Below are 19,563 nucleotides of genomic sequence, written 5' to 3' on the forward strand. Positions count from 1 at the left end.
TCTTTGTATTTTTACAATTGCATGTATATTTAGCTGGCTTTCCTAGGTGCTGGATTTGTATACTTTGTGTTAACTAGCTGCTGTAGATTGTAATAGCACATTGCTTACATACTGTAGCTGTAAATGTAAAATGGCCCCAGAAACCTTGCTGCGTGTTCAGCCATGCTGCTCTATGCAAAAAAAAAAAAAAAAAAAACGAACACGATCACCATCACACAGGGCGGCACACAATCTCCTTGTCCTTCCTGCTGCTACTTTTGAACAAGAGTTTTTAAAAAAGGTATGGACTTCTCAGCTGCCTCCACACCAACGGCAAATAACAACAGAAATGGCATTTTATTCATTGTGCAAAATGTGAACATTGGTTGTTAGTTGTGTGAATAAGTACATGTTCATGTTTTGGCATGGATAGTCCAGTACACTATTTTCTTTCAAAGCACAAAACAGTGTCTTGTGCCATTATCTTTGCAAGTGGAAACTACATCAGGCTCCATAAAATTGAAGCCCTGAGGGAAAATTTTATTACACTAAGTAACATTTAAACCTAGGAGTAAGATAAACATTTTATCTTCTCCTGTCCAAGTCTATACATATCTATATACAGCAATAACAACGGATAAATTAGTGATTACATTCACTCACAGCTCCACCATCCTGGGCATACAGAATAATGTTAACAACATACAATAATGTGTGATGTGTAATGTTAGAAAAAGGTGGCAACAATTTGATGAATATTAATACGAAGCCCATCATCAAAGGGCCAACAAGAAGTCCGTGGCAGGCTGCGTTTGGCCCCTGGGCTTTCATTTGAATAACCCTACTTTGCAGCATGAACCTCAGAAGATTGTGCTGTTAGTGTGCCACAGTAAGAAGCCATATTACTCTCATATTCTTCATATGTTGCACTATACATCCTGGCCAGAGTGCATCACAGTCCTTTTTGATACTGGCACAGTTAATAACAAAAGGGTAATTAACCTCTGAGAAGCTGTCAGAGGCACTGATGTCTCTCCGTGTGTCCATAGTGAATGTGACAACACAGGCACATTTAAAAGGACCTCATATTACGTAACATGTATTTCACAGACAGTCTTATCTAGAGCAACTTACATAGCTCACAATTTTTATATGTTATCCATTTATACAGCTGGATGTACCCAGAGGTACAGCAGCACTGCCCCAAACGGAAATCAAACCTGCAACCTTTGGTTTACAAGAGCTTTACCACTATATCGCGCTGCTTGGCAATGTGACTCGAAAGCATAAAATCAATCAAGGTCCGTCACCTGCAGTACGTATGGAAGAACGTTGCAAAAAAGGCTTGAGACTCCACATGAAAAGGAAGAGGGTTGGTGGAAATCCACTGCCACTCAATGATGTAATATGAGAATAGCAAGTCCTCCTGTGGGAAGAGACCTGTTGAACACAAAGAAAAGTAAAACTCCAGGTTGGTATATGAAAGAGAGCATGAGTGTCTTTACCTGAGATTATGATACTTGCAGGCTTAGACCAAACAAGATTCTCCAGTAGAATGGTGGGGACAAACTGCCTCAGTAGCGTGGTGTACACCTGTCAGTTAAAGAGTTTGTCTGAATTCATTTTTTTCTGCTTCTGCACACAAAATAGTTTGTAAATTCTGAGTGTTAGTATGTGTATGTAGACCATAGTAGCACATGCAGAGCAAGTCTGCATTAGTTTCAGGTTATAAATGTTTCCTTTTCAGGAGTTGCTGACACACCAAACAAGCCTTTTTTTAGCCATTATAGTGTTGAGTAAGGAAAGAAAATGCCATTTTTGAATTCACTTTGGGTAATAACATATTGTAGCTGGACTTTTTTGTCTTTTTCCTGTGGTTAATTTCCAAATCTAAAACAGATTAGTGTAAGGTACTGCACCACATGCCTAAAGAGAGCACCTCAGTAGCTGAGAGACATTGTGGAATAAATTTGTCACCTTTGAACTCATGATTTGTGGGAACCCCATATGATGTCACAATCACCGACTAATGTGGCAGGTAGTGATTAGACCAAACTATAGTTCAAATAAGAGCATATGCAAGCCATTGAGTGTCGATTGCCTTGTTTACAGTTTGCATTCTATTAATAAATAGCTTTAATTGATTAGTAAATCAGAGCTTCCATATTAATATTCATCACTTGTACACTAGATACTGTATATGCAACAGAATATAATAATCCAAGGACAGTGTCTAGTTCTGTTTTTTTGTTCATTTCATATTAGATGTGTTGTTAAAAAAGTAAAGCTTATGCCAGACATAGTGTCCATGACTAAAATCTTGAGATTGAAGTAAATGGCTTGGATACTGAACACTGACCTTTTTCTTAAAAATATCATTTTTCCTCTCCCTTTGTGCAGCCCTGTTTTGGAATCAGCAAATGGATATGTTATGTTCGTCTCACCACGACAACCCCTGTACTCGGGACTACTGAGGCGTAGTGAATGCAATCTTCTGATACACTCTCACCCTTGTTCTCACTCTACAACTTGCACAGCACACTATAGTGAGCTAAGCACTGACTGGAGGGTGGGCGGGTCTACACTGATATCATCCGAGCAGATCCCTGATGAATCACGGGGTGCCTGAGAGAGGGGAGACGAGCCACCCCTGCTGACACCCCTCCCCCCGCCACCTTCCCCTGAAGTAACAAAGCCAACTTGTCCTGTTACTGTGGGTTCACAGTCATTGTCAACCGATGACATGGCTGGGATTAACAACAAGAAAGGAGATAGAAGTAGGGGCATTTTCTTGACAGACTGACACGATACTTTCGACATCCTCCTACAGCCAAACTGATTGAGATAATTGGGTGAGGTTTGATGTTATTAGAAGAAGGAAACAAATCTACACATAAAAACAGATGGCTTCAAAAGATTTTTTTAGAGGGGTCAACACCACCACATCTCACTTCTGTCTCCAACTAGGCCAGCAGGGGTTTCTTTTTAAAAACTGCCAAAACACAAATGAAATTAGGCCATATTTAATGTTAACATCTTTTCTTTTTCTTATTCTGCATGTCTGAAAGTACAAAGTAAAATCAAAAGTGATTGAGTTCTTGCTTTCATCAGACAAACACTTCAGAATATTTATTTACTGACACCATACAGCTTTGGCCTTTCTTCCCACAGATTTCCTTCCTCCTTCCCCTCGAGGGCCAAAGCCCCGTCATTGTCAGCAAATTGTCTAACCAGCAGGTGGAAGCTGAATCGATGAAGCAAATAGCAAGGGCTGCAGTTAGAACATTGGGGTGCACTTCCCAATGCAAACATCTGTGGTGAGCTGTGTTATCTTTCTACAGCGGTAGTAAAGCTGTTTAAATGAGCATGCTGTTAAAGTTTGCAAGTAACGCAAAAGGCAGTTCCCCCCAGGGAAATTTGACTGGTGCTGAGCAACATTTTAGGTGGCCATCTTAGCCTGTCCTTGAGCAGTTGCCAAACAAGTGGTAAGGAAACCAAGAGTAAAGGGCAGAATTGTAGCGTAAGGTTAAGGTGACTGCTGTACAGGTGTCTTATGATCACTAATGCAGTAATAATGAAGGTAAGTGCGTTCTTTCTGCATCCTGGTACATGGAACAATTATATAACTACAAAAGAATGATTGTGCCTTAAAATGTCCCCTTGAAAGTAATGAAACTGGTGCATAGGTATGGAAAAAATCAGGAATGAATTAAATATGGGCAATAAACGACCCACACACATTCCCAATGGAACACAGATGAAAGATGTTTGTCATTTTGCATAATAATTGCATTGCATAATTAGGCTAGTTCTCAATATGGAAAAAGTACAAGATGTCCAAAAATTGAAAAAAAAAATTAAAGAACTATATACACATTACAGTCTATTTGGACCATGGGGGTAGTGTGTGGGTCTGTATCCCCTAGTTATTGTATGGAATGTGATGAGCCCAGGGGCAGAGAGTGTGAAGGGCATTATGTGAGGGAGAAATGGCTCCCTCTGCTGGTGACATACCACTACTCCCAGGCTGGGTTGAAGCCAATGGAGACACCTGCAATCAAGGCACCTCTTCAAACATTCTTCAACAGAGCTCATGGCAGCCATTTGGTGATATACAGAGGAAGGATGGAACAAGAAGAAACAAAAAACACCCCACCCACATGCATACCTGTTATGAGTGTTTGCATAAAGAAAGAGAAGAAATTACAGGGCAGTTTTCAGGATTAGTCTTTGGTAGTTTTGAGAACCTGATTCACAACCTGATCTGTACTAAACTGGATAGCTGAAACTGGCATAAATAATCACCAGATTTAAGCCTGAAAAAAAGGAAAACAGCATGGCCACCCCTATACTGTGAATAAAAATGTCATACAGTGCTTAGCAACATTTCATTAATTAATCGAAAATTATGTTAAAAGTTTGAAAACCTACTCTGACCTGCTTTTGACTAAAGTTGAGACTGAATTGACTATTCACTAATGGATCAACTCATCCGACAAGGGCTTGCAGTCATTGTTTTTACAATATTTTCAATTAGCTGGCTAGTTAGAGGCAATGGAACTCAATGAGGAGAATGGTTGGATGGTATCTGGTATATTTCAAATTGTGCACGTAAATGATGGCTTATTGTAATGTTCCACTAGGCTTGGCCGTAGGGCTTCTACTCACTGTACATGCTGCCATTTGGGAATGTCATCTGTAAATGATGGTTTATTTTTTTACTGCTATGCAGATGATACATAGCTGTTAGTGAAACAAGGTGAATGATTTACAGTTTTTGAGACCAGAATCGTGTTTTAAGGAAATAAAAAAATGTTGGATATCAAATTTTCTGCTTTTGAACTTTATAAAATAGAGAAGACACTCCTGAGACCTCAGAGCCTTCAAACCAATATTGCAAACGTAAACAGCGTGAGTCACTGTCTGTTTGTGAAAGGTCTTGCGGTTAAAACAGGGCTGCATGTCTTCTTAGAAAGCCATTGCAAAAAATATTTCCAGAGTGATATTTTTCAGATGAAAAATGTTGCCCAAATAGGCCATTTCTTTTAAAAGCATGCAGGAAAAAAAACTGGTTTGGACTTCCTAGACCTAGACTGAACTATCACAGTGCAGTGAGGCTGTTTGGATTTCACCACAGACGCCTTTCAACTGCTTCTCCATGGCAACAAATGCAACAAAAATACAAAATATAGCTGTCATAAATATAAAAACAAACATTTAAATTCTTTTCAAATAATCAAATGCTTAAATAATTTTAAAAGACATCTGTTTTCAAGAAAGATACTCCATATAGGACTCCTTTATAGGACTGGACAGAGGAAACATTATGTCACCCTTTGTAGTCAAACAAGTTGTCAGGGCACAAAGAAAACTCTTATCTTATGACCTGAGCACCTATTGTGGTAGATATAGAATCAGTAGCTAATCGCAGTATAACCAATAGCAGCATCTGTAAGACTAGAGTGAATTTATTAGATAAACACACATTTAACTAGCCAGTTAACACAGAGACTTTACCTGTATAAACAGGCAACAGCTGGATAGCAAGCAGCTAGATAACCAAATAACAAGATATCCAATATCTGGCCAGCAAATGGTCACTAACAGCTAGACGGCAATTATTAGCAACACAGCAGACTGGAGCAAGTGAATACTTTGAGCCACATGTTGGCTTGTTATGCAGTAAGCTTAGCAGGTTAGGTAATTGTATTGGTAGCTGTTTATCTAGGAAGCTATTTAGATGTCTACAGTTAAAAATACAAAATGGCCTAAAATGTCAAGAGGTACTGTTGATGGCTGTCTTATAGTTACATGTCTCCTTTTATTAATTTAGTATAATAGTTTGTAGAAGCATTTCATCTTATAAAAGTTAGTTAAGGCAAACTGTAATATTGGGTCCCCTGTCTTAGTAAACAAGCCAGCTAGCTAGCTCAGAGCCATAACTAGTTAGTCAACTAGCTCAGTGTAAGTCAATTGCGTTAAGGTGATTAGGTGGCAAAAAATCAAGTTTTGGGAATTTGTCCAGGTGTATCATGTGTCATCTTTACTCCATTCCAAACCAGTGATGTACCCAATACATCAACCTCAGGCAAGTCTGTGTATGTTTATTTGACATTGTCAGACCTGGTGCTGAAGTGATCAGTCACTACAGCAAATAATGATCCTGGTTTACACGAGGATTCCATAATCAGCCAGCCTCAGTCTTCCTTTCTGGATCCTCAGTCCCCCTCTGTTGTCTTGACTTTTTGAACGAAACCTCCGGCAGCACTTCAACTGCTCAAGTATTCTGCAGTGCGAATTCTGGCGGTTTTCTTCAACAATGCTGCTTTAGGCTGTAGTATTGTGGATAGAAAACTGGCTACGTAAAGCTGAATTACTGACCCCTGGTGTACTGCTATGGGTATCTCCCCGGGCAGACACCCCGTCAATAACTTTGGTGACACATAACCTAATGCTGGCGCTAGAACATTCCATAATACGAACTTTACAAAATCTCAGGACAGAGAAGTTTTGTTGGATGTCACTAAACGAAAAAGATCAGAAGTCATCCGATTGTGCTATTTTACAACTACGGCACAATGTGTGGATGCGTCGCAAAATTATCGTTATTCTGTCATTTCATTCGCACACCTGGAGTTGTTTAGCTGTGAGCATCTACCAGCCCAGCGGTTATGCGTGTCCAGCATTGTGATTCGACGGATGACGCACATTTGGACAATGACGTTTGTTTCAGTGGACGTCCTGAAGCAGTCCTTGAAAAATTAACTCTGTTGTGCTGTAAAGGGGAAACCCGCATATCTTCTTTTTTGACCTGGACCCGTTCCGTCAAATCCTGCCGAGTTGCAAGCCCAGTTACGTGCTAACCACACGATCACCCCCAAGTCTGTTGCTCCGCACGACTCACTACACGGTCACGTATGGTTTTAGTTTCATATTCGTCAGTGTTTATTTTCATCAGCAACACTAGCCTTTAAGATTCCGACATCTCTCTAATCATGATGATGCTGTTCGATTCCGTTGTCAAGTTGGAAACACCTGTGACCCTGCAGCTAAATCATGAAGTGTTCTGCGTTGCAGTGCCTCTTGATTATTTCGGGGGAAATTTTCTTCAGTAGTACAAAGCAGCAGATAAGACTTCAATTCACCTTCAATTACGCTCACGAGGGGAAATCAAGCGCTGTAAAAATTATGTGCGAAAATACAAAAGTAAAAGCAATACTGGGAGTCAATGCGCAAAGAGATCCAACTGAATTCATATTCACAGATTAAAGCAAACCAGGCAGTTTTCCACCCACTAGAGTAAGAGAAACAAAGTTAAAATAGCAAGTTTAGACTCTTTTCAAGTTAGCTAGTAAGCGGATTGAATTCTTCATTTTAAATCAGGGAATTATTTGCCTGTAACTTCCTGTACTAAGAACATCACATAGCTTTCTGGAAAGCCTATTATGCACAAAAAAGATATTACTAACAATAACGTCGCCATCTAACACTCTGCGCGACTCCCCGTACAGTAACACCAACCTACATATGTCATTTTGCCATGTCATTCCAGAATGTGGAACTTTTTTATGCTTCATCTTTTTACATACTGTTCTTAACCACTGAAAATTGCAGATAATTACCGTGATACTCTATAATTTGTGAGTACTTTCTACGCAATTCAACAGCACGAACTGAGCAGCTTTAGACATTGCATTAACCTAAGGTGATCCAACCAAAGTTAGTCCTCTTGTTCGCGCTTCTCACGCACCCTCTCTGTGACTGGAAAGACGGCTGATTTATGGTGTAAACAGAACTTTTTGCGAGGCTGGGCCAGCCCCAAATTCCTCACCTGTATCTAAACTACATTCCCAGCCTGCTTACGGCTGAGTTTATACGCGCTCGGTGTGCCAACATTTCCTGTGTTCCATATCTGGAATGAACTACCCAATCGAGCAAAGTAATGTAAGGTGGGAGGGGTTCCGTTATGAGGTCACGATGGGGGACTAAACCGAGGGTGAAGGCAAACGAAAAGCTCGACACTAGAGAGCGATAAACATGAGACAGAGGGACATGAAATATGCGTTAGGAGGAAGCGTTTTATTTAAACAGGTTTAGTTAAGTCAGCCCGAGCCCGCAACTTAATTATAGGATTGCTATTTCTTTGGGGGGAACGGGAAAAAGTCGTACATTGTTGACTGTGGTGCTCCGGGCGCGCTGAACAGGAAGAAATTCCCTAGCTTGCAAAAAAAAAAAAAAAAAAAAAAAAAAACCGAGAGAGGAAAAAAGACGCATGAGGGCAGAAAAGAAAGTTCTGCGTGGTGGAAACAATCAGGAGCAACCGAACTTCGCTAATACCGCGGTGCATAAATAATGTGCTTTCCTTTTCTGCGGTGGGATAGGCGCTGATTTTGTGTTGCTTTCTGTCTTTTAAAGAATCGTCATTTTTGGTGGCACACAACACATCAACAAAAGTTTTACGAACGGAAAATCTAAAGCCATACCAAACAAAAGCAGACATTCCTTTGGAACTGGTCACTTTCCGCATCTATTTGGAACGCGGAGCTTTTTGTTTTTGTTATTTTAACTGCTGCAGTGGGAGATTTTACAATACTGACTGGGGGCTCGGGGGGCGGGTTTGGATATATTTTTCTCTTTCCTACATGGCCTCTTCCAGGATGTACTTTCTTGCGAAATGTATTCTGATCTCCCAACTTATTATCCTTCTAGCGAAAAGCAGCCGGGCGCTGCTGTGTCTGCCCTGCGACGAGTCTAAGTGCGAGGAGCCGAAACACTGCTCCGGCACTGTGGTGCTGGGGATATGCGGCTGCTGCTCCGTCTGTGCCAAGCAAAAGAACGAGAGCTGCGGTGGCGTTTACGGTTTGTACGGGACCTGCGACCGGGGGCTTCGCTGCGTCATTAGACCACCTTTGAACGGCGGCTCCATCACCCAGTATGAGGTCGGGGTTTGTGAAGGTGTGTATGCAGATTATCCTTTTATTGTTCTGAAAAGTTAAACGATTTCCTGCGGCTGACAAATAAAAGCAGTCCACTTTTTTTCATCTTTAACTGTATAGAACTGAAGGAAAAAAAACAGTAGAAAGCACACATTATAGTGGTGGTACCACAAAATTAATGTAAAGCACCAGTAGCAAAGGTATAATCGCAAACAGAAGTAGTTAATCATGATACATCTCTGTTAGTTAGGTTGCTAGATATACGTGTTAAACAAGAAAACATGATGTGTCTGTCATTGTTTTGAACAGCATGATTTGTTTGATACATATCAAAATGATTAGTTCTTACCAGTAAGGTTCCAATACAGTGATTATCGTGATGATTATAATGACCACAGTAGTGGCAGTACTGATGTTGATGCTATCATCAGTGATAGTTGTGGCAGTGGAATTGATGGCATTGGTTGCGTATTCAAATAACAGCCTAAAATTACATGTGTAGTGACCGAGACTGAAATAGAGGAGCGGAGAAGAAGCGGAGATTGAGTAAGCAAGCTAGTTAATGTGTTTGCAGCATGTTGGTTTTCCATTTCTTTTGGGTATTGCTAACGGATTCCGTGCTGTTTTTGGACGCGGTGCCAGCCTCAGTCTTTCCGCCGAGGCTTGTTGGTTTTTCGTTGGAATGTCTGCTATGCAGCGCTTCTTGCCCGTCCGCCCGTCTATTTTACATCGCCTAGCGAAAGACGTGCACTCCGAATACATGGAATCCGACGCAAAAGAAAGAAAAGAACGTTGTTGTCATTCTGCGAGTCAACGGTGCGCCGAGACCATAAGGTGACCGTGTCAAAGAGTGTCCAGAAAACAAACGTCATTTAAATGAACAAGATGCGTTCGTGTTTAAAACGATTATTTCTTTTCTTTTTTTTTTTTTAAAGGTGCTTCACGATTCACAGCAGTGAGTTAGACTGTGACTCATGGGGCGAAAGTAATGACCACACAGGTATACCTGTGTATTAGAACAGAACATGGTTAACCGTGGTGCGGTGGTGCGGCAATTATCAGACTGGCATTTCTACAATGTTTGCGAATACAATGAAAGAAAAATAAAAGAATATTATAGACGGTCTTACAGTGAGGTAACTTTTATGCTAGAACGTTGTGTTTAAGTGTCCAGGACTGGCCACACCTGTCAACAGGGCACAGACTAAGAAACTAACTTAAGCACAGGTAGTAGCTGTCTGGAACTGACCATTGCCTAAGCCCAGAGGCCTATTGTTTATGAAGGGTCATCTAAAACAATCATTCATGCTCCTTTGCATGAAAACAATGCAGCACTTGAATTGCTTTTCAACATGACAGGTTCTGAGATGCGCCAGTCTTTCAGGTGAAGCTAATGCAAGCAGTCACGAAAATATTTTGGATATCTTGCAAGAGCCATCTGCAGGAGCAATTTTAGGCATGCATCATGTACTGTCAACAACATGAAAGCGGCGACCGGCAGTACAGAGTATTGACTGTGTAACTCCCACCCTCCAATGGTTTTTGGTTCCCAGAGGATCCCCCTCCAAGATCAGCTCCTGATTAGCTGCAGATGTGGCCGTGATTCAAATTTGGATGCGTTTCAAGAGGCGCTAAGGACGGACAGGAGGGCCGCATGCATTTTCTTCAAACGTAACATGCTCTCAGGTCCTCCAGAGAGCAATGAACCGTGAAAACCGCGTTATATTGAATCCGCCCCAAAGACTAGAAACACGACATGAACAGACCCAATTTTTCCTTTGAAACTGTAAGCAATACTGTGCTCATTTCAAAATGTGAGATGCCCCAGGGGGGTGAGAGACAGTTTTCAAATGGATAATACATTTTTTCCTTTTAAAGTGGAGTCCAGATGAATGGTGCCAGCAGCTTGGGGGGGGGAGGGTGGGTACAAGCTGTTGCCACGAGGGACAGTAATATTTTGCACCTTTATATGTATTGCCTTTTAGAGTGGAGGTTTAAAAATTTGTTCTAGAGCATGTGTGCGGAGACGTAAGCTCTCTTAGCACAAGTTTCAATGATAACTCTATGAAATCCCCATTCCACGCCCTTATGGCAACAAAAGATGAGTTTGAAGAGAATGTCTGCCTTGAGGCTGGTGAATGAAGATGTCATAAAAATCAATATAAGATGTAGATTGATGTATGCAGCCAAAAATAAAGTATTATCATTCAGGTGGAACGGAAATGGAAAGGGATGGTCACAAGATTCCATGCAAAAGTGTGTTGTCAGAGTAAATCAGTCAATCCGTGTGTAGCAAGCTCGCTTGCTTTCCTGCCATCGTCAGTCAGTCCTCCCTGGGAGATTGGCAGAGGGCTGCCTTGCAGTGGCATTAAACATCTTCAGTGCTGATTGGTGTTTGAGGCTATGGTGAACACATCCAGATATTTCACTCTTTGGGAAATCAGTATATCCATGTCCTACTTCCACGTTAGCATGAACTCTCCACCTTCCCCCTGGGAACTGTAAACTCTTAAGTGTGCATCTGCAACAACAACGTTCCTTGAGTTTTTCTGTCTTGGTAAAATTGTTTTGTATTTTCAGATTTTAAATTGTAACTATGTAATATGTAATTGTAGCCATTGCTTTCTGATATTTGATATATACATGTTGCAAGCATACTAACTCACTGTTGTTGTTATTATTATTATTATTATCATTATTATTATTATTGTAGTGGGTATTTTTTAAAGCAAAAACACCAAAATCCACACGGTGTGCTTGCCTCTACATTTTCATTAAAAACTGCTTTACTTGATTTAGTGCAAATGAGAATGCATTACACTTAGTATTGATACTGTAAATGACACCCATTAATAGATTCAAAAGGTGTTGGTTGTTGATTCTAAATTTTAACCTACAAGTTTGTGGGTGATATCACCCACACTACTTTGCTTGCAGTATTGTCAAATTTTTCTGTACTGAAACAACATGTGAGATGATGATAACGAAAAGGATAATCAGTGACATTCATATAGCTCCTTTCATCTCTCTATAAGGGTATAGGGTGTCAGGCTGTAATAATTTACCTTCTCTACCACCCGCCAGTGGCACACTGGTACACCTGAGCTGTTTTGCTCTGAATGTTCACACCCTGCCTCAGGTGTAAACTGTCAGTTGTCATTTATGGGGGAATGGTGTCTGGGGGTGAAACTGACATGAAAAGACAGGTGTCTGGAATCCATCCCATCCCCATGGTTGCCTGTGTTCTGTAGTCAGGTAGCTAAGGTAAATTTTTTAAATGTTATGTTTTAAATGATCTTATTTTTAAACATTACATGTTTTGTATACACTATCCTACAAAAGGTCATTGGAAATGGGTAGTTATGAATAAAACATGTCTTTGTTCCATGGAATTAATAGCATGTTACTCCGCCTTTGCCCTTAATGACTTCTTTAATGTGCTGTGGAAGACTGTTTACCGGTTTGTGGTAGAAAGAGGGTGGTGTTGTACTCCATTCCTTTATTAAAGCATTGGTTAGCTCTACTACTGAGAGGCCCACCTTGGCCTTGCCCTAATTCTCTGCTCCAGTTCATCTCAAAGATGCGTCGTCGGGTTGAGGCTGGGGCTCTGTGCTGGCCACTGCAATGCTTGGATGTGATTCTCTTAAAACCATATGTAGCCCCGTGTTCACACCCATGTTCCTTGGGCTGCCACGTGACTTTTGGTGGGATAATGTGTGTATATGTCCACATGTATACATACAGAATTGCATATGTTCTAAATCTGCTACCTAGTTTGAATATGGTATTTCATAATATATGCAATGCCTGTTTATGCATGACATTGGCCTTTCTCCTTAAAGCCTGTGTTAAAACTACTTATGTAATATCCCAAACAGTAAAAGTATTTTAGCATGTACATTTCACATTTCACACGTCACTAAAATCTTGTAAACATTATGGTAAAAATAATTGTGTACATGAAGTTCAATGTTGATTTTGGTTATGATTTGGTTACTTCATAATACCCTTTTCCAGTATTTTGTGAGGTACCTTTTTGGTTTAGCGGTTATTTTATTAATTAGCTAGTTTATTATAGTAATAGAATATCGTAATCCAGGATATCCTGTCTGTTTGAAAAGCAGCAGGAATAACTGATTGTGAATCATTGGTTAGCTATGGTTAGGTATGTGTAAACATTCATACCTGTATGGCCTGTTCAGTATATTTAGCTACCTGTGCACAGTTGTGAAATGCTGTAGAATTTCATGCGCCATAGATGATAAATAAGGTGTGGTCAGAAGGGTTAAAAGGGTTAAAAGCAGCTTCCATCACAGTCATTTCAGAAAGTTATGGAGTTGGTAAAGACTGGGTGCATCGGAACATGGCACCTCCCTCTTTTGTTTTTTTTTTTTTTTTTAAAGATGAGTCTTAGAAGATGCATTTGACCAGTATTTGCTAAGTGTTACTTTTGGATGTTAGTGACAGTGCAGTGTTTTAAAAACAAAAACAATTATGAAAAGGATCCCTCATTAGACAGGAAGCCAGTGCACCGATGCCAGCAAGCGGATAATGCCGCCTCTTCTTTGTTTTGTTTGACATTCTTCAGTCGTATTATGCCCAAGCTGCAAGCATGCTTTGGCATGACAGAGAAGAGAAAATCAAATTATAACAGTCTGATTAAAATGGCATTAAACAGGTAAATCTTTCTGATTGAAAGGGGCCACTTTGCGAATCCAAAGCATTGGTCTGAACGAGATTACCCCCTCGATTTATTACGTTAGATTTAACATTTAAACTCTGAGCACGTACGTGCTTTCACCTATTGCTGAGAACATGTGCGACAGACCTGTACATCATCTCTGCGAATGCACTGGGGACAGTTATGGACATCAAGACCCTTGCTTTTTGTCAGATTGATGACTTGTTGAAGTGGCGTCACCATGTTTCACAGATGTGTACAGCTGTCCATGATATACATAGCTGAGGGCCACTCCTTGTTAATGAAAAATGTCACCCTGAAGCAGCCAGTTCAAATTCTGAAAGGCCCAGTCGGGATCAGTGTCTTCCTTTCTTAGGACATTTTACCATTGTCCTGTCCCCTGTGATGGGTGCCCAGACATTTTGAAATAACCGACCTGTTCTCATTAGGACCTCCTTGAAGTACTCATCTTTGAGTATTTATCCTGTATACTCTGTATTCTTGGGTCATCAAGTCTTTCTGAGATATGTGATCTTAGATTCTTGCACATTTCTGTGTATTTACTATCAGTAAATACACATAAATATGTAAGAATCCATTAGTGGTCATTGTTAACACCGTGTGCTCTTCTTTAAAGAACTCTAAAGTCTGTGTTCCTGTCAAGTTGCAAACCCCCCACCCCCAACAAAAGGTCATTCAGTTGACAGTAAAGGTTGTGTGGGGTATAGTGATGGCTACCAGCTGGATGTGAACTTTGTCTGACCAATTACTTTGTAACGCTCATAGCATTGTACAGCTTTGGCAAGAGGAAGAATTCTCATATTGCATTTATACAGTAGGTCTTACGGGCCAAAACTGAATTTCGGTCCGTTGCCTTTGTGGAAATGTTCACCTCAGACACGCGGGCCATGGTTAAAGCTGAAAACGTGTTACGGAAACTGGGCCATCGATTTTGCAGCAAATCCACTCTGTTGTGCTTGCTTGCTCAGAGTAGCATGGCAGTGCTTTCAATAGAAACAAAATCAATATGGGATTAAGCAAAGGAAAAAAAATGCATGAATACATATTTTTATGACCATTGGAGACCATAAAATATTAAAAACGTGCTTTGCTGTAAGGAATTTGAAGTTTTCCTGGCTATGAAACAGGAGGGAATTCTTTGGTCTTACAATTGTTAACATGAGTCTAGGTATTGTTTCTTCCTGTTTTTTTTTTTTCAATTCTTCAAAAGCCAAAATGGAACAACTTTTCCAAAGCAGCCAACTCTATACACAGCAGGGCCACAAAGATAACTGTGCTGTTCACTCGCTTTTATTTTGATTTTTTTTCCCTCACATTTCATACTTCCAATCTTGTTTTCCCCCCCTTTGTGTTTTAGCTCCTAGAAGGTCCAGACAGACATTTAACTTTTTGAAATCTAACTTTTTGAAATCCTGGTTTGCCTTGGTCACTACCACCAGGAGTGCATGAGAATAAAGTGTTGCTTGCTCCAGTGTTGTGTGAAACATTGATCATGAAGCTCGGCAGCACTCTGGTAGCGCACACTGGTGAATAAATACGCAACCGTTCCCTTGGCGATACACTTGTTTTGCCCCCCCCACCCCCCCCGCGGCTCTCCCATGGTAAATCGGACACTGCCGCTTGCAGAAGAATCACGCTTTTAAACACGCTCCTCTATCATTAGAAGATGGAAATCTAATCTTGGGAGCTATAAACAACATCATTTGAAGAGCAGCGGTCCCTGAGACTGAAAGCAGCTGAGAAAACCATAAATTTCATGCCAGACGCATTGGGGAGACACTATACGTACGAGGTCATCATGTGCAGCTTGTGTCAGCAGAAATAAAGGGCTATAAAGGAACATTTTGCGCTTGAAATCGTCAGCAATATGTTATGATCATTGTTATAATTCTCTATACGTTACTCTGTTCGTAGAAACAAGCAAATTATCAGCCATGCAAGCAGGCCTTGGCAAACATGAATCGAACTAATGTAGCAGCTTCAGAGCAATGTGCATTGTTTAAAATATGTATATAAACAAGCTTTTTATTTCAAGAAAACTGTTTTTTGTACTTTTTTATTTTGAAAATTTGTTTGTTTATTTTAACAAGTGTAATTTCTGTCATTATTTTCCAGCAATTTTGAAGCTATTTTCATGGATATGCTTGTGAAGCACTTTGAAGTACAAAAATATATGAAAGGTGCTATGCAAATAATGATTAATTTTTCGGAGCGAATGGCATCAAACTGGATGTTGTAAGGGGAGTAGTCATAAATTATGTGAAATTGACATGAAATGGAAGAACAGTGATTTAACTGTGAAGTAAAACTGCCTGGGATAATACAAGGAAACTTTCCAGAGTGGGGAAGTCTAATTGATTTACATTTGTTTAAATGCTTGGTCCCCTTTATACAATCCTATTTTGAACTGCACATTGTACATCAGGCTTGTCTCACCGCAACAGATGTGAGATGAATGCAATCTTCCAGTACACCTTCACAAAGCCAGAGGTTGTTTCTCTCACTGCAAGTTACAGAGTGTGCATCATAGTCAAGTGGGCGACCAATTGGAAGATAGGTGCTATGTCCATGACGCCATCTGAGCAACTTGCAGGCACCTGATGAATCTCAGGGTGCCCGAGAGTGGTTACCCTAGCTGACCTCCCCACCCAAGTCTCCCGTAGAACAAAGCCAGTTTGTTTCACTGCTGTGGGCTTCCAGTCATTGTCAGAAGATGATATGGCCAGTTTTGAACTCGGCTTGCACTCAAGACAAGTACCTTATCAGCTGAGCCGCACTTACTGAAGTACATTTACCAAGGTTGATGAAGTCAACTGTCCTTCCATCCTGTTGAAGACATGTTTTTATTCCAATAAGAGTGTACTGGCCCACCTCTGACTGCTTCACTGTATTGTAGAAGACTACTAATACCTGGTGGGAGGCTGGTGATATGCTCCACTCCTTCTTAAGACATTAGTACTTTCTACATCTGAAGAGGGCCAGCTTGGATTTGCTGTAATTCTGCATTCCAGTCCATCCCAGAGCTGTTGTATCAGATTAAGGTCTGGGAACAGTGCTGACCACTGTAATGTTCTGGTGTTATTCTCTTCAAACCACACATCGTTATGCGCATAGTTTTCCTGCTATCAGATGTGGTTTCCCATTACCTTTGGTAAGATGGGCTCAGGAAAACTAGTATTGGGTAAATTTTAGGATATTAGTGTACAGTGGAAATTGCTCACTGGTGACCCTCAGATCCTTTGAATGTATGTGTGATAAGTTAGGCTCTCCAGGAGAAAGTTGCACATAAGTGCTAATCTAGGACCAGCTTTGCTGTTCATCTTATAATGGTTATAAGTTTAGAATTGTGGTTGGGGAATCTGGTTCTAGATCAGCACTTATGGGTAAACTCTGCCTTGAGCTACTTTAAGACAATGAGCATAAGGAGTTTCAGTGTCATTAGTGTCAAATCTTATTGTTGTATAACTGACTAAGTGCATTTTAGCCTGTAGCCAAAAATGAGCCACAGTGGCTGTAGACTGTCACACGTCTGCATTAAATCATACCACTTCGACCAAAATCTGTTCATTAAAAGGCACTGCTTTGGGAATGAATATGCTGTGGTGTGGGCAGTCTAAATCTTTAATTTCATATTGCATATTCTGGAGGCTGTGAGCGCTCAGTTTAACTCAATGTTCCTGTGTAAATATTGAAATAAAAAAATTGAGGATTATTTGTATGCTAATAAGAGTCATGTTTTATGCAGTTAAACAATATATTGAAGAATTGTTTTGTTGTGTTTGATGGACCAAAAAGTTAATATAGAACTTTTTAAAGCTTTTGCCTGCATTTGACAGAACCAGTTATAGCATTTAAATAGTACTGTAGCTAATTAGCTAGTTACAATCATAGTATGACAAGATGGACAGCGTGCCGTTCAATATGAATTCTTCACAGATATGGCAAGCTACAGGTAGCTTGAATGTAAGTGGTTAAGAAATGAAAGGTGTGGTGTTGTTAACTAAACCACTAGCTGGCTACATCAGCTTGCTGCCCTGTTGCTGTTGCTAGTTCCACGACTGACAGTTGGAAATGTTTGTCAGTGGATATGAATACTTATTTATTTTAACTTTATCTAGTATATGGCTAGTATTGTTTTTGCCATGCATATTGATACAGCTGGCCAACATAGTATTCTAAAAGCCACTTTTCTAAGGGAGATCCATACCTGTCACTTTTTAAAATTGGTGGCGGCTTAGAATGACAGGAGTCATCTGATAATGTGAAGTCACTCTAGAGTAGTTTACATTAATTAGTTGAATTATTTTGATGGGGGGGAAAAAAATATAAATATTCAAACTATGCAGCTCTATGATGGTGACCTGGGATCAAAGCACATATCAAAACAGCGTAGGTGCTGCGCTGTGCTGCCATATTAATCACAAAGTAAATGAGGTACGTGATGTTCTTAGAATGTAATTGCATGTAAGAGACTCTGGCAGAATCCTGTGTGATGTGTAATATCGCGTCTTCAGGTGGCAACCTGCCATGATTGGAATTAAACATGCACCTATGGACATAGATACAGGAAAATGTGTGCATGGGCGTATGTGGCTGATGTCATCCTGATTTACACACACACCCACACATGCACACAACATTCTGTGATAAGGCAGCTACATTACGTGCCTGTTCCCTATTTGAAAATATCTTTATGTTGTAAATAAGACGTGGTAATGCTCTCTGACATAGCTGTGTCTGGAGGTCTTGGGATGTCCTAGTTTTTAAAATGTGGTTTACTCTTTGGGGATAGTGAACTTTAGATATATGAGACAATCATGTATTGATGTTCAAGTGTGTGTGTACCGTATGTGTGTTTGTGTTAGGGTGGGAGAGTTTAATCGGGGAACTCGTACGTAGAAATCGATTCTTATGTCTGCCATGCATTAAAAGGAATAAAGTTCAAAGGAAGGTATTGTCTCACTGTTATTTGGTAGCAGCCTGGGTCCCACAGAGACATATAGGAATAGTGTCTCTAATTTATGTATTATGAAGTGCACTGAATATTCAGAACCATGATTCTAGAGTTGTTTTCATTAGGCACATAGTGGCACATCATCTCAATAAGACCCAATAAGTGTGAGGAAGTGTTTAAGCTACATTATAAAATATCCTGAGCTTTCACACTGTTACAATTATGTGAGCTTGTATGAAATGTGCTTGGTGACCGTCCCAGTTGAATATGCATTCTAAAATGGCATGGCATTGTGCCATGTGTTTAAAGTGCTCGGGGGAAATACAAAGTAGTGATATGAACCATTATAGTACCGTAGTGGGTTACATTAGTGGTAATTATATGAGCACCAATAAATTCCAAATCATGTAATTTGCGTTGCTGTTGTGCGAAGGTTATGTTAATAAAACATTTAAAAAGTACTTAATTGCTCATGTTTAAGAAGTAAGACAAAATAAATTGGTTAAACAGAAGAAATCACTACAGTAAATCGCTCTTTCATGATCATCACAATTACTTTTGGAATATTACCCTTGTTACACAAATCCTGCGTAATTAAATCTCCTATATGTTTATGTTAAATGGAATTTTGATGATGAGATGTGATAGAAGTAATGAGTGTCTCTTGTAGGACGCACTGGAGAAGGAGAAATGCACTATGGGTATTTTCTTCCACCCCTGTTCTTCAGCGGTAATGCGTGAACATGTGTTTTTCTCGTGTTCTCGCCGCTCAGATGAAAACTGGGATGACGATCAGCTCTTGGGATTTGAGCCCTGCAACGAGAACCTGATCACGGGCTGCAACATCATCGACGGCAGGTGTGAGTGCGACAGCCTGCGTACCTGCAACAACCCCTTCGAGTTCCACAGCCAGGGGGCTTGCCAAGCTGCGCTGCAGAAAATTGAAGGTAGGCCGCCACGGCTCTCAGGTCTGGCACGCGCTATGTTTCTCA

The 19,563-nt window shown here is 40.4% G+C and overlaps 1 protein-coding gene across 2 annotated transcripts in view; it reads left to right on the top strand.

The window, feature by feature from the left end:
• Positions 1–7,950: 7,950 nt before the first annotated feature.
• crim1 (cysteine rich transmembrane BMP regulator 1 (chordin-like)) overlaps positions 7,951–19,563 on the top strand; it is a 101,572-nt gene continuing 89,959 nt past the window's right edge. For both annotated transcript variants that reach the window (XM_036541871.1, XM_036541872.1), the window contains exons 1-2: positions 7,951–8,934; positions 19,345–19,518. In XM_036541871.1, the coding sequence (XP_036397764.1) occupies positions 8,622–8,934; positions 19,345–19,518 (487 nt within the window). In that variant the 5' untranslated portion in view covers positions 7,951–8,621. The remainder of the gene's footprint in view (positions 8,935–19,344; positions 19,519–19,563) is intronic.

This window comes from Megalops cyprinoides, chromosome 12 (genome assembly GCF_013368585.1).
Source record: "Megalops cyprinoides isolate fMegCyp1 chromosome 12, fMegCyp1.pri, whole genome shotgun sequence".
NCBI lineage: Eukaryota > Metazoa > Chordata > Actinopteri > Elopiformes > Megalopidae > Megalops > Megalops cyprinoides.